The sequence below is a fragment of the Arabidopsis lyrata genome (assembly GCF_000004255.2).
Source record: "Arabidopsis lyrata subsp. lyrata unplaced genomic scaffold ARALYscaffold_3, whole genome shotgun sequence".
NCBI classification, from domain to species: domain Eukaryota; kingdom Viridiplantae; phylum Streptophyta; class Magnoliopsida; order Brassicales; family Brassicaceae; genus Arabidopsis; species Arabidopsis lyrata.
In genome coordinates, this window is record NW_003302553.1 from 19,615,508 (window position 1) to 19,628,286 (window position 12,779).

General features: G+C 34.6%; 2 protein-coding genes and 1 pseudogene across 5 annotated transcripts; all 3 read left to right on the forward strand.

Moving 5' to 3' along the window:
* LOC9322015 lies at nt 1–1,771 on the forward strand. 4 transcript variants are annotated; one of them, XM_021030520.1, is made up of 5 exons: nt 1–142; nt 220–355; nt 457–648; nt 751–814; nt 1,411–1,770. In XM_021030520.1, exons 3-5 carry the CDS (start codon nt 593–595, stop codon nt 1,714–1,716), a joined length of 426 nt encoding a protein of 141 aa, XP_020886179.1. In that variant the 5' UTR covers nt 1–142; nt 220–355; nt 457–592; the 3' UTR covers nt 1,717–1,770. The 4 variants fall into 4 exon arrangements, 3 of the variants coding, with proteins under 3 accessions (XP_020886179.1, XP_020886180.1, XP_020886181.1); XM_021030521.1 differs by having other exon boundaries at nt 296–355; XR_002333129.1 differs by lacking the exon at nt 1–142 and adding an exon at nt 1,080–1,329 and having other exon boundaries at nt 149–355; nt 457–659; nt 1,411–1,766.
* Nucleotides 1,772–2,800: 1,029 nt separating this feature from the next.
* LOC9319938 (histone H2A.v2) lies at nt 2,801–6,419 on the forward strand. Its single transcript, XM_021032136.1, has 4 exons — nt 2,801–3,054; nt 3,135–3,201; nt 3,402–3,502; nt 6,079–6,419. The coding sequence occupies exons 1-4, from the start codon at nt 2,801–2,803 to the stop codon at nt 6,221–6,223; spliced, it is 567 nt and encodes a 188-aa protein (XP_020887795.1). The 3' UTR covers nt 6,224–6,419.
* A 5,098-nt stretch (nt 6,420–11,517) lies between these two features.
* LOC110230511 lies at nt 11,518–12,435 on the forward strand (annotated as a pseudogene).
* The last annotated feature ends 344 nt before the right edge of the window (nt 12,436–12,779 follow it).

Sequence of the window (12,779 nt, forward strand, 5' to 3'; positions counted from 1 at the left end):
TAAGGCAAAATAAACTTCTTCTCTCTCGATTTCTCTCGATTTCTCACAGTCAACAACACATCTCACTTGATTTCACTCGAATTCTCACAATCTGCAACTCAATCTCAGTCGATATCTCTCGATTTCTCTCGATCTCCAACAGGTATGTTCATATTCAATCGTAGCAAATCTATCTTCGTCTCGTTCTCTGAATGTCAATCTCGATCCTCTTATGTGTAGTCTCAATCTGTATCAATTTCTCGTTCAATTCAGCATCTCGTTCGATTCAGTCTCTATTGTTTTTTCTTAATCTCAGTCTAGTACTTCGATCTCTGTCTCAATCCTTCATTGTCACTTTTCATCGATCTTCATCCGTGTAAGTCGAATTTGACATTTACGGTGACATTGTGTTTGGGTTTTGGGTATTTGTCTCATGTAAAGTTTTAATTTACATCGATGAATTTTTTTCTTTTGCAGGAAGAGCTTGGTGAAACTTCTGTTGAAGGTTTATGAGTTTCATTTTGATATATCAATTTTAATGTTTTGGTAAATAATTGATATCTAATTGATCTCTATGTGACTGTTCTTGACTTCTTGCAACTGAGTTACGCTCATGAGAATAACTGAGTTACATGTTTTGGCAAGATGTCGCTTGCCTGTGATCTTGTGGTGTCATCCATGTAAAAATACACCGGTTGTGGTACTTCCATTTGTACTTCGTTTGTATAGCTTCCACATTTACATGTTGCCGTTTTTTTATCTTTATTGCAGGAAGTGGAGATGTGATTGCCCGCTCATCACAACCTTTATTTGGTTTGATGATGAACATGAGGAGGTATATCAAAGTTATTTTATGACCAGATTTTTCATGATAATTTAGTTTCTTATTTGGGTAGGAGAAAAAGATACTCGCTTGTTTCATATGTGCAAGGTGGTTAAATATTGATACTTTGTTTTGATCTCATAGGAAGCTTTATATCGTAGATGCACTTTAAGTATGTTCTTAGGTTCTTCTCTTTGGCAAAGTCTGCATTTTTTGTTTTGGACTGTTTTTTTATTAGTGCGATTAACATAGACTTTCATGTTTTTACGGGAAGCAGCAAAGGAACAATGATTGTAGAGTAATGGGATTAGTATTTAGCCAAGTTTTGGCAAGTTGTACTGCCGAGTGAAAAAGACACACCTGAGGCTAACTCCGACCACATCCTGTAGATTTTGTAGAATGGAAGAAAAGTTCAATCCTTTTTGTAGAGTTTTAGGTCTTCATTATTATTTTTGTTCAGTCTTGATAAAGTTGTGGAGCTAAATTATCAGTGGATTGCATTTGATGATGTTTGTTACCATGTTCAGGTGAAATTTTTCACTCTTAAGATTTGTATAAGATCCATATGCTCTTGTTCAGTTTTCTGATTTTATGAGTTTGTTTGATAGGTGACAGTGAAGAATCCAAACCTCTTGTTGCTTGTGGTTTCGTTACCAAATCCACCACCTGAAGCAATGTCCTTTGATGGACTTCCATTAGGAGCTATAGAAGCCATTAAAGCTACTTACAAGACTGGTTTTCAAGAGGTTGAAGTATTGTCTCATATCACATGGAAACCCAAATGGGGAATGATCTTCTCTGATATCAAAAAGAAAGTCAGCAGGAACTGCGAGGTCTCTCAGAGATCCACGATGGCTATTACAATTAGTTTAAGTGTCGAACACTTTGTGTTTTCTTTTATTACATGCACTTGACTATGTTTTCTTATGTTACTAATGGCATATGTTTTCTCTTGGTAAAAATATATCTGAGAATGCAAACACAAATACACAAACTTAAAACATCTTAACTGGAAAAAAATTGAAATAATTATTTTATGGCATGTACTTTAGGTTTCAAGTTAAATGATTTTTAGGATTTTAAGATTTTGGTTATGATTTTCGAATTTTGTAAAAACAAAATAAAGGAAAAAGAAAGAAAAAAAATATAACCAAATATCTCAAAAAGACACAAATATTTAATTATAATATTAATAATTATATAAATAATAACAAAGTTATAATTTTAAAGAGTTTAGGGTATAGGGTTTTGGATTATATTTGTTTGAAATAGTAATAATATTAATTATAACAAATAATAACATAAATAAAATTCATTTTTAAAAATAGTTTAGGGTTTAGGGTTTAGTTTTAGGGTATAGGGTTTAGGGTTGGAAGTTCAATCTTGAAACATATTTCACTTTTTATAAATTAACAAAATAAAATGCAATGAAATTATTTTAAAGTAATAATACTTGAGTAAAAAAATTTAAACCCCAAAGTTTAAACCCTAAACCCTAAACTATGCCCTAGTGTTTATGAACATATAAGTTAGATAGTTGGAATACTAACTTATATTAATTGTTCTTAATTTTAAAATTTTATACTTATAAGAAAAAATATTCTAAAAATTGAAATACTTATATTAAATTTTTAAAGAAATAATTTATATTTTTTTTCATTAATAAACTATTTTATATGATAATTTTCTGATTTTTTCATTAATAGCCAATGGGAAGTAACCTCCCAGATTGTGGGACTAATCCTACACCGTTAGATAGCGCCGACTTTGATCTCAGCCGTCCATTCTTATTGTTGATGTGATTAATGTACACCGTTGATCTGTCTTGATAACTTTGATCTGAGCCGTTCTTTTTCTTAGCCAATGAACATTAACCTCGAGGATTGAACTTTGGCTTATTCTCCACCATTGATGAATTAAATCCAACGGTTAAGATTTTCTCCTTCTTTTCTTTTTTTTTTGGTTAAAACTTCTTTTCCTTTTACCTCTTCTCTTCGTATGAGAAAATCAAAGGTCCCAAAATCAACCTCTGCGAATCTTGAGCAAGCGTATCGCTCCCTCATCTCCGCTTCCAGAGGTTTATCTCGCACTCTTAGCCCTTCTCTTCCTGAATCTCAGCCTCCGCCACCGCAATTAGAATCCCAATCCCCTTCTACGGTGGTTAGCTCGTTCCCAGCTCCGGTGACGCCGTCGCCTCCATCTCAGGAGGAAATTCAAACCAGAAGCAGGAACAGAGAAGAGATTCGAAGAGTGCATGACTGCTATAAGCGTCTCAAATCTTCTATTGGTCAGAGAGATGGTGGTGGGTGCTCTGCGAATCTTGAGCAATTAGAATCCAATCCCAAGACGAAGGTACTTATAATAAGAAGAAGACGAAGCAGGATGAAGCTTCCCTCAAGGTTCCGTCAGATTTGCAGTCAGATTTTGAATTGAAATCGATCGAATTGAATTCGTATGTTATAGAATTAGGGTTTTTTTTTCGCAGGCAAGCTATTCGTTTGTTAAAGTGAATGTCATGTCTGTCATTCGATTAGCATGTTAACTTGTAGATAAGTATATGGTCACTTAATGACTCGGCTTCCATTGGCTGTTATTGTAGTCTGAAGAGGACTTGGAACTAAAGCAGAACCTTGAGCTCTATGTCGAGAGGGTTCAGGATCCCAATCCCGAGTTGCAGAAGGCTGCTCTTGAAAGCATGAGGTAATTCCTGAATCTCTTTAACCCAAATTTAACTTGATCAGCTTGGAGTTTTCGGATTGTTGCCATTGAAGCTTGTACAACTTATTACGTTTTTTTGTGTGTTTTGTCTTGTTGTTCCCACTTGCTATTTGGAGTTTGAGAGGAAACCAAATGCAGTCTCAGTTTTACTTTTCCCTTACAATTCTCCAAAACTACGTTCTGCTTACAGCTTGGATTCCCTTCATGGCGCCTGGAATTTCTCTCACGCCCATAGTATATGACTGCAGTAAAGCAGAGCCAGTCTTCTATCATTAGTCAGCTGACCTTAGGAGCGATCGATCATTAGTCAGCTGACCTTACTGGTTCTTCGTCAGAGCCGGGCGCCGTCCATCACGTGGCGTTTGTCCACGGGTCAAGGAGAGTAGAACCGGCGGGGTACTTCTTAGTGTTTTGTGGTACATACCAAAAGGTTTGTCATTTTATACCGATTGATATGGCTTTCAATTTGTTTACCACATTCACCGAGAGGCTCCGCTTGGTCTCTTGGCGCAGTGTTTTTGAATAGGCGCTGGAGTCTGTCTGAGTATGTAAAAGATGTGGTGGATAGGATAAGAAAGAAACCTTCTACATCAGCTAATTCTTCTTCCACGAGGGACTCAAATAAAGGAGGATCGGTTTCTTTCCCGTTCATCGTATCCATAGGATTGGGGGTCTCTTCCTGTCCTGAAGAAGCAGCTCTTTGCCTTTCTGCTTCAAAGAAAGAGGGGGAATGAGCAGATCAAGCCTTTCCCTTCATGCACTAGATGGATCACTTATTTTTATAAGGATGAACAGGAATGCTTAAGATAACGAACCTTGACCAACTTGTTCAAAAACAGAGGTCGGCCTCTTCATCCTTCAAGCTTTGAGTGGACCGGGTAGCGTCAATCAGAGTGTGAATGAAAGGTCAAGGGAACAAGCAACGGATTGAACAACGTTAGCGAAAGCCTGTAAGACAGAAACGGAAAGAGTATGCGCGGACTAGGTTGAGAATCTCTGCGAGGCAGCACACCGGTATAACTTAAACTGTTAGATAATCCTAGTCGGCGAGAACATTACTATTTTCACCGCTATTTCAGAACCGTACATGAGGTCTTCGCCTCATACGGCTCCTCGGGGGCGAAGCTCTTCTCCTTTCCTTACTCTAACAAGTAAGCAAATAGGAACAAGTTCTTATATTTGAAGGTCATCTAGAGGGCCAGTGGAAGTACAATCATATAATCTCGATGTTCATTGCTATACCATCATTTGCTCTCTTATACTCAATGGACGCCGACCCCCTGCCCCTGGTAGAGGCTGCTCTCCCCCGCAGCCCGAATCTAAAGCCACTTGGCGTTCCAACCCAGTTCCAACAATGCACCTTTCGGACCGAGAAAGTGGAACTGCTTGACGTTGCATATTAGAACTCATTAAAGCTAACTTCACTCCATCTTCCCACCCATTCTGTCGATCAAGTGGTTATAATGACCCAACCCTGGAATGAATTTGTTTCCTTACGTTTTCGATAAAACCCTCTCGTAAAAGGATTTTAACAATACTTTCGGTGATGTTAGTCGGTAACTGTATCGGCTAAGGGGCCGGCGCTCCGCGTTCTAAGAGTATCTTTTCGTAGGAACTCTCTAGGCACTTCTCAAGTTATTTGCAGCATTTCGGGTATAAGACTTGGATTGCTATCTACCCCTTCAAAGTTCACAGCCTAGCTACTGCACCCCGACCCGAGTCCCCACGTCCGCTCTTACCGCCTCCTGGGCGAGACAAGCTACCTTGAGCTAGGAGCCTGTTTTCCTTCTGCCTAGCTCCCCGAGAACAACGTTCGACTTGCATGTGTTAAGCATATAGCTAGCGTTCCTTCTGAGCCAGGATCAAACTCTTCTTTTGACTATGATTGGGCCCTGCAGTGGTAGAACCTCGTGAACACAACCAAAACACATTTCTTGTGCTCAGTCGTGCGGGAAGGCTAGTAAGACCTCTCCCCACCGAGGTCTGCTGCTATTGAATCACCTGTACTTGAATATGTAGATTCTTTCTCCTACTAGTGAAGAAGATTGCATGCTTGAAGCAAGATCGATATCTCCCTAGGAACGCCTGTTTACTTTGAGTGCGATACAGCTACTCGACCGCCTGCCCTTTCATATGGATAGAGGGAATTTCCCGCTCCGGAGGAACCATAAAAAAAGTAAGGGAAGCTCTTTTTCGCAGGGTCAGAGGGCTGCCGCGCCTTGCCGCAGCAGCGGGGCCTACGGTCGGACAGCTGGGACGTGTCTGTTGTGAGGCTTGCGGGGAAGCTTGCCTGGATTATCGCCCGTGCCTGTTGTCAGGAATGCGCGCGTGTCTCCCTAACCTAAATATCAAGGACTTCAGGTGTTTAGATTCCAGATCAGGGATTACTTGTTCTCTGGTAGTGGTGAAGATGGACTCAGAGAGGGAGTTTCTAGTTACGTTTCTATGCACTATTGTGTTGGAACTCTTTTATTTTCCTGAGCTATCTCTTTGGGGATTGTTGTTGTGTGGTTTGTTGCTTTATATTGCTGTTAGAGAGTTGGACTCTGTGTATTCAGATTATCAAGAGATTGGGATGGAATCGCCCGAGTCGTTTTCCACCATGTTTATGAAGCCTATCCACCAGCCGATGTGCAAGATATTGCACCTACACAAGTGACTCTTCTTCTGATTGAGATATCTAGTGCCAGAGGAAGAAGATGAAGATAGGAGACAAGGGCACATGAAGAGGCATTCTATGTAGAGGAGATGTATTGGTCTTGTATTTTTAATTGATGTAGTATTTTTATAAAAGTTTTTGTATATGATTTCATGTAATAATGATAATAAAATATTGTATTTTTTATTTTTGATATGTAATTTTAATCCAAAAATCACAGTAAAGATGATTTAAATACAATTAAAATAATTAACAAAAATATAAATATTATAAAAATATAAATTATTGAAATAATTAATCAAATAAATATTGTAGAAAAATCAAATCATGAAAATAGGTACAACCCAATCATAACAATTATTACACGTTATTATAAATATTAATAATAGCAGTGTCATAACCGCTATCGTAGTTCAATTAACTATAGCACAACGAAAAACCGCTATCAAAAGTGTCCGACTTTCTATAACGGGCGATGTCAGAGCGCTTAAGGAAACGCTATGGTAGATGAATAATTGCGTTTTTCGGCCGCTATTAATACCCACATTTCCTGTAGTGAATCCTTCGGCACGCTTCTAACATGTGGCTTTCTCACTTGAACAAGTTGCCTACAAAGCAGAGAATGTTGTCTTGGGGTATCTCCTCTAGCTCAGCTTACTCCTTTTGTTTGTCAGCGACGGAATCGAGGGACCACCTGCTACTCTCTTGTAGCTACTCGCATGAAATCTGGAGGCTGGTCCTTGATCTCCTTGATTCTTCTAGAAGTAGCTTCTTCTCTTGGGCTGAGCTCCTCTCTTGGCTACGAGCTTTGACACCATTAACGTACACCTACCACTCTAAGGAAGATTGTAGCTCAAACGGTTGTCTATCACACATGGCGGCAGAGGAATAATGTGGTCCACAATCAGATTTCTATTCATCCGGATATCATCTTCAAGGGCATTGATCGAGAAACAAGAATCATAATCACTATAAGACATAAGCGCTAATGATATCGCAACTTGATGCAACTTTGGATACGATGAAACTCTTTCATCCAATTTCCTAATTATTTTGTCTCCTTGTTTTATTTTTTTGCCGAGAGATTCAAATACAAAGGCTCATACTTTGTAAAGCCAAACATCTTCATTTTTAATGATACTAACATTCACAGCAAAAAAAAAAAAAATTAAGACATTCATTTTTGAGAAAAAAATGGCAAAATAATTAAATTTTAAAACTGACGATGAAAAATCGTGTTTCGGAGCAAATAGAGCCCCATCAAATCTCATTTTTGCACAAAATTTTGGAATCACAGTTTTGCACCAAAACCATGAAATAATATTTTACCATTAAACCATAAGATGTCGTTTCAATGCTAAAACTGCAAAATCTATTTTTTTTTACGCCAAAACTGCAAAATACTTTCTTGACGCCAAAACCGTAAACTATTTTTTGGCACCAAACTCGTGGAGCCCACGTTTTAGCGCCACAACCATTGTTATCAGTTTTGTTGTCCAAACCATGGAATCATGTTTTGTCAGCGAAACCATGAAATTAAATTGTGTTTTGTCTCCAAAACCACGAAATCCTTCCCACCAAAAACCGCATACTCACATTTTGACGCCAAAACTAACGAAATCCCATTATGGTTTTGGCGTAAAAGAATTGTGGATTTCTATTCCAGTTCTAAAAGTTCGAAATCAAGTTATGACAGTGAAAAAGCAAAACTTCAAAATCGAGATTTCATATCAAAACGATATAATTGGATATATGGTGCCTACAAAATGTTTGATACGATCATAATTTTAATATTATCAGACTCTTCTATATCAGTCTATATATTTCAGATGAGGTCAACGTTTATTTGGAGAACCGGAGGTTTCCTGTTGCATTACAAGCATGTTGCCGTTATAAAAAACAACAATACGTTAACATATAAATAATCTTGTAGATAGAGACATTAACAACACAATAATGATATATATATGCAATTAAAAAGTTATTGACGCAGACACAGCAAATAAAGAAAGGAACCGTCACACCGGCCATAAGATCTTCCGAAGATTTGATGAAGTTCGTGGACTTCGGTGACTCCTTCACGTGCGCTTGCCTTTCCTCTCCCTTTCCTCATATATCATTTCTTCACTCTAATGTTTATTTCCTTGAATACTAATATGAAACTAGGATATGATCCGCGGTACACCGTAGGTTAATTATTTGATTTTTTATCTTTTTATAAATTGATGAATTTGTTGTGTATAATATTTTTTGTTCTACATCGCGGGTCATATGCGTTGTATCTAAAAAATAAAAAATTTAAGTTGTATTTGTTTTGTTTAGTATTTAAGATTGTAATTGTATTTTGATTTGTTAATTCTATTGTCCCGTATTAATATCGACCAAAATCCGTCCCACCATATAATCCCGTCTTGTGGAATTAAACATCATTTTGTTATTTATTTAATAACACTTTTATTTAAAAAAACATATAATTCGAGTCAATTTAAAAGTTTGCTTTCAAATGGTTTTCATTATATATATTTTTAAATTAGTGTGTGTTTTTTTACCAACCCGTAAAAATAATTTATAATTGTATCTTAAAATACTAAATACTTCTATTTTGATTTGTTAATTTTAGGATTTCACCCGTAGTATACTGTCCCGTTTTAGATAATATAGCAATTAAGGAAAGATCCGAATGACTCAATTTCGGGTTAGAATAAAAAAAACTACCTAATTAAATGCGCAATTAGTTATTCAAAAATGTTAATATAGATTACACACATATTTTTTTCTTCATCGATTGAGTAATATATGTTCGTTTTAAAAACTTTGAATCATAACATATGTAGAAAAAAATCTAAAATTTATTAACAATATATATTTTATAATAATTCAAAATAATATAAATATAAGATCAAATAAAAGTGAAATGAGAATTATATATTTATGTTTAAATTAGGTAGAGAGGTTTTAGGAAATTAGTTTAAATTTATTATATTAGCATTAAATCTTCATATTTGATTTCCTTACATATAAAAAATCGTAAAAAATATACCATAATTAAAGAGTCTAGATATAGTAATTAGTTGAGAAAATATATATATTTTAGATTTATTAATTAATTTTGTTTTTGAATTTTGCCAAAATTTAAGGAAATATCCGATTGAAGATTTCCAGGTCAAAATCAGAAAAAAACCCGACCCGATTGGAAGGAGCAAATTTGTACTTCAAAAATGTATAATGACTAGATATAGTAATTAGTTGAGAAAATATATATATTTTAGATTTATTAATTAATTTTTTTTTTGAATTTTGCCAAAATTTAAGGAAATATCCGATTGAAGATTTTCAGGTCAAAATCAGAAAAAGAACCCGACCCGATTGGAAGGAGCAAATTTGTACTTCAAAAATGTATAATGATGATCAACCTCAAGGTCCTCAACATGTATAATGATGATCAATCTCAACATGTATAATGAAAATGGATTTACAATTTTTTTTTTTTTGTGATATAAAAATTGCGATGCCTCGTTAACAGATAATCAATTATTCGATATTTTATCTTTAGTTGACCATATGGGGATTAACGTAGACTTTGATTACAGGCAACAAACTGAAAGAAACACTAAAAACGAATCTGAGGGAAGTTTCTGTTATATTTCGTTTGCATGTGCAATATATAAAAAACAATTGAATGTTTTTAGTGTAACGTAAAAGATAATTGAATGTTCAGAAAATATGAACAGTCACACGAAAAGAATTTTGTACGAAGGAGTTTCCGTACTCTTCTAAGTCTACGTACAACCAGGCATCGTAATATTTAAGAAAATGAATACTATATGCTTCACTTGGATTATTAAAATTAATGATTCAATTTAATATTTGTACGAAATTATTGGGTTGATTAATTATTACACCTCCCCTAATCATTCAAAGCTGTTTTATGTTCTTTGACTAATTGTAGCTAATTTGGAGAACATATACATTTTCTTTCTCGTTACTACCATAATACTAGATTTTAACCCGCGGTACACCGCGAGATGATTTAATTTTAAAGTTAGTATAAAAATATTTTGTAAATTGTATCTCCTTATAACATATTTATTTATATTATAGTTTATAATTGTTATTAAGTAACGGTATACCACGAGTCTACAAAACAATTATTAATATACGGAGGATTTAACCCGTATTAAAGCGATATATAAATATTGATTCAAATTCGTTTGTCATATAAATCCTTTCCGAAATATAACTTGTTCCGTAATTTATTAACCCGTCCCGTGATTTGTTTTTATTTTAAAATTTAATGATTATTTATTATATATAAAAGTTTACAAATCATATCATCCTCTAAGACCACGGGACATTATACCACGGGACAATTTTTGGTTTTATACAATCTTTTCTAAATGAGACTGATTTAATATGTCTAATATTTGTGGTATTAAAAAAAATATTTAATCCGTATTAAAGCGGCGGATTAATGATATTTTAATCTTTTTATTATTGTTGATTCAAAAACCCGTCCCGCCAAACCCGTTCGGCAAAAAAAACTCATTTATTTTGTTAATGTTCTTATTTATGATATAATTCTGAATCATTGTCTAAATATTTTAATCGATGTAGAACGTTGAACACACTTTTTCTTCAATTGGATAATATATGTCCGTTTTTAAAATTTCGAATCACAGTATATATGCAGAAAAAAAAATTGATTTTTTTTACTTTATGTATTATATGATGATTCAAAACAGTTAAAAACAAATCAAACAAAGATGATAGGAGAATCATAATTATAAATCTTAATCAAATTTTCTAAATATCTAAATTATTAAATATAGAATATCCAGTGTATGAGTTGGGTTAAATATAACTCGACCCAACAAATTTTTTGTGAAGGAATTTTAAAAACGGGTCGGGTATCCGATATACCCGGAAGCATTTTTACCCACCCGTCACCAAAGTGTTGCAAAAATACTAGTATAGATATATATATATATTATTCTCTCTGTTTCAAATTAAAATATCTTAAACAAAAGAAAAAAATTTCATTTAAGCAATGTTTATTAAAAGTTGAATGCAAAATATATTGGGTTTTTTTTAATATAATATACCAGACTGATGATATATATAGTTATATTTTAACTTTTCTTGATTTCTGTGTAGACGTGTAGTATGTCTAGATATAATTTAAAATGAAAGAGATGAAGTATGATTTTTGATTTCCTTAGCATATGTGAAGAAAATATTCTTCTTCTAAATATATGGTAGAAACAAAACTGATATAATAAACCATATAACTTTAGTTGTTTGTCATATATATATATATATTTTGAGGATTATAGTAGTACGAGCCACGGCCATGCTTTGAGTTTAAATGATGAGGAATAATATAAGAATCTAGAAAGACAAAACAGTATTTCTTGTGTTTAAGAAAGTCACTTAAAAGTGCAAAAAAGACTAGTTAATCAAAAGAACATGGTATGGGTCCCGCCTCAAAGAGATGTAGGGCCTTCGGACTTGAACTTTCAGATATTCAAAAAAATATATATATATATCAAAAGAACATGATATCATTTACTCCAGTTCTGAAGAGTCTATTGAGAAGACAATTACAGTTCGCATATTCTTGATCATATCTAAAGTTTCATTCTCTAAATGAAGAGGACAAAGACTCTTGTGGAGACTTGTAACACCCATTAGGGATGTCATTTCAATATTCTATAACAAATTTTGTTCTATTTAGTTCTCTTCTATTAGGGAGACCTGTGGAGATTGGATCTCTTATATTTGGTTCAAAGGGGCTACTCCAAGAAACTCTTTCAATATGTGGATCTCACATCTTGACTGGTTGCCTACTCGAGCAAGGTTGGCTTCTTGGGGCATGCAGATTTCTCCGCTTTGTTGTATGTGCTCTTCTTTTGCAGAGACCAGAGACCACCTTCTCCTTACTTGCGTCTTCAGTGTGTCCATTTGAACCATGGTTAAATCAAGACTCAGGCAGCCTCTTTGTCAGTTCCAGGACTGGGATTCTCTTATCTCTTGGACCAAAATTGCTGCAGCGTCTTCTCCTTCTATTCTCAGAAAGATCGTCGCTCAGGCCATCGTCTACGCTATTTGGAAGCAGAAAAATAATCTTCTACACAATGACCAAGTGATTCAGCCGCATATCATCTTCAGGACCATTGACCGAGAAATCATTAATACCATCAATGCTAGGAGGCATTGGAGAAAATTTAGAATGCTAATGTCTCTTTAGATTAGGTGATCTACGGGTTCCACCTTATAAGCTTTTTGCTTCCTTGTTTTTTCTTTCTTTTTGCCAAGGAACCAAAAAAATTTTGGTAATCAACATGTAATTCCAAAAACTTTTCATTTATATGATACTAGTATATATGCAGTCCCGTACTACGTACGGAAAAACAAATGAAAGTTCATTATAACTACAACAAAATTATTATACAATTATCATGCTATTTATGATTAAATCTCCAAAGTTGTTCATTTCTTAGATTTAAAAGAGAAATAGATGTGTTTCTGAGCTAGAAGAGAAATATATTTTTTTTTTAAGACTATGAAATCTCTTAAAATATGATATATGTACCAGAGTCT

Coding starts and splice junctions, on each gene's coding strand:
- LOC9319938 (XM_021032136.1), top strand. CDS start 2,801: ATGAGAAAATCAAAGGTCCCAAAATCAACCTCTGCGAATCTTGAGCAA. Junction 3,055..3,134: donor AGAGAAGAGATTCGAAGAGT/GCATGACTGCTA, acceptor TTGAGCAATTAG/AATCCAATCCCAAGACGAAG. Junction 3,503..6,078: donor GCTGCTCTTGAAAGCATGAG/GTAATTCCTGAA, acceptor CTGTGTATTCAG/ATTATCAAGAGATTGGGATG.
- LOC9322015 (XM_021030520.1), top strand. CDS start 593: ATGAGAATAACTGAGTTACATGTTTTGGCAAGATGTCGCTTGCCTGTG. Junction 649..750: donor CGCTTGCCTGTGATCTTGTG/GTGTCATCCATG, acceptor TCTTTATTGCAG/GAAGTGGAGATGTGATTGCC. Junction 815..1,410: donor TTGATGATGAACATGAGGAG/GTATATCAAAGT, acceptor TTTGTTTGATAG/GTGACAGTGAAGAATCCAAA.